At 62.4% G+C, this 1,038-nt stretch overlaps 1 protein-coding gene across 1 annotated transcript in view; it reads left to right on the top strand.

Moving 5' to 3' along the window:
• LOC106721830 overlaps positions 1 to 380 on the top strand; it is a gene marked incomplete at both ends in the record, with an annotated part of 9,570 nt that extends 9,190 nt beyond the window's left edge. The window contains 1 exon segment of the mRNA XM_025195875.1: positions 86 to 380. Within this exon segment, the coding sequence (XP_025051660.1) occupies positions 86 to 380 (295 nt within the window).
• Positions 381 to 1,038: the final 658 nt, after the last annotated feature.

Genomic DNA, 1,038 nt, shown 5'->3' with positions numbered 1-1,038 from the left:
CCCCCCTGCGGGGGCCTGTCCCTGCCTCTGCCTGTTCCCTTCCCCAGGTCTCCTGCGGCCCCCGGACGTCTCTGAAATCTCCCAGCCCGAGTCCGTGGCCAAGGGGAAGGGAGTCACCCTGAGCTGCCTCATCGCGGGGCATTTCCCGGGGGAGCTGAGCGTGACCTGGCTGCGGAGGGGCAAGGGGGAGGACACTGCTGTGATCCTGCGCGACTCGGCTGAGTGCAGGGTGGAGCCCGGCACGGCCGTCCTGGCACGGGACGGGAAGAGCTTCCAGCAGGAGACGAGACTCACCCGCTGGACATCCAGGGACCAGGGGGCAGAGTACATCTGCCGTGTGGGACACCTTGCCCTGGAGACCCCCATTGAGAGGAGCAGTGGTAAGTGGTGGGGGATGGGAGAGGCCTGGTTGCTGTTCCAGGGTAAGGGGCCTTGCCATGGGCCCCGCTCTGGTTCTAGTCACCCCAGGTACTCAGGGGAAGGCACTAAGTGCTCTTAGCCTGAAGGGGAGCGTGGCCTCCTGTCGTCGCTCAGAGTCACAAGCAGAGATGTGTGTCAGGCGATGCTCCTGGCCAAAGATTGTCTCCCCCATTTCTGATCCCATCTTCCAGCCAGAGACCCCACAGCCGGAGACCTCCACATCCCAAGGTGGAGGCTTGAGTCTGGCACCTGCACTCCCCCATGCCCCAGTGGAAGGGGAAGCCCACAGGCTCTGATTTTGCCTAGAAATAGACCTGTGCACCCTGGATGGCAAGTCACAGGCTCGTTCCACTTGTTTTCTAGATCATACAGTGACCACCAAAGCCTCAAAGAGCTGAGGAGGCAGCCGAAGACAGAAGCAGTTACCAGCACTGCATCTCTGCCATGACCCACGGGACACCAGGGACACTGTCCACAGCTGGGGTGAGCTGGGATGCAGGGGCCAGGGTCTGGCTTGAGGCTGGGTCATGGTTACATCAAACCCAGGCCTTTGCTGTTGGAAGCTGCTCCTGCCTCCCTGCCCTCCTTGTGTGACCTGTGCGGTGGGGCTGGACAGGG

This window comes from Alligator sinensis, unplaced genomic scaffold (genome assembly GCF_000455745.1).
Source record: "Alligator sinensis unplaced genomic scaffold, ASM45574v1 scaffold2850_1, whole genome shotgun sequence".
Classification (NCBI taxonomy): Eukaryota; Metazoa; Chordata; order Crocodylia; family Alligatoridae; genus Alligator; species Alligator sinensis.
This window is presented reverse-complemented; position numbering and strand designations above follow the sequence as displayed.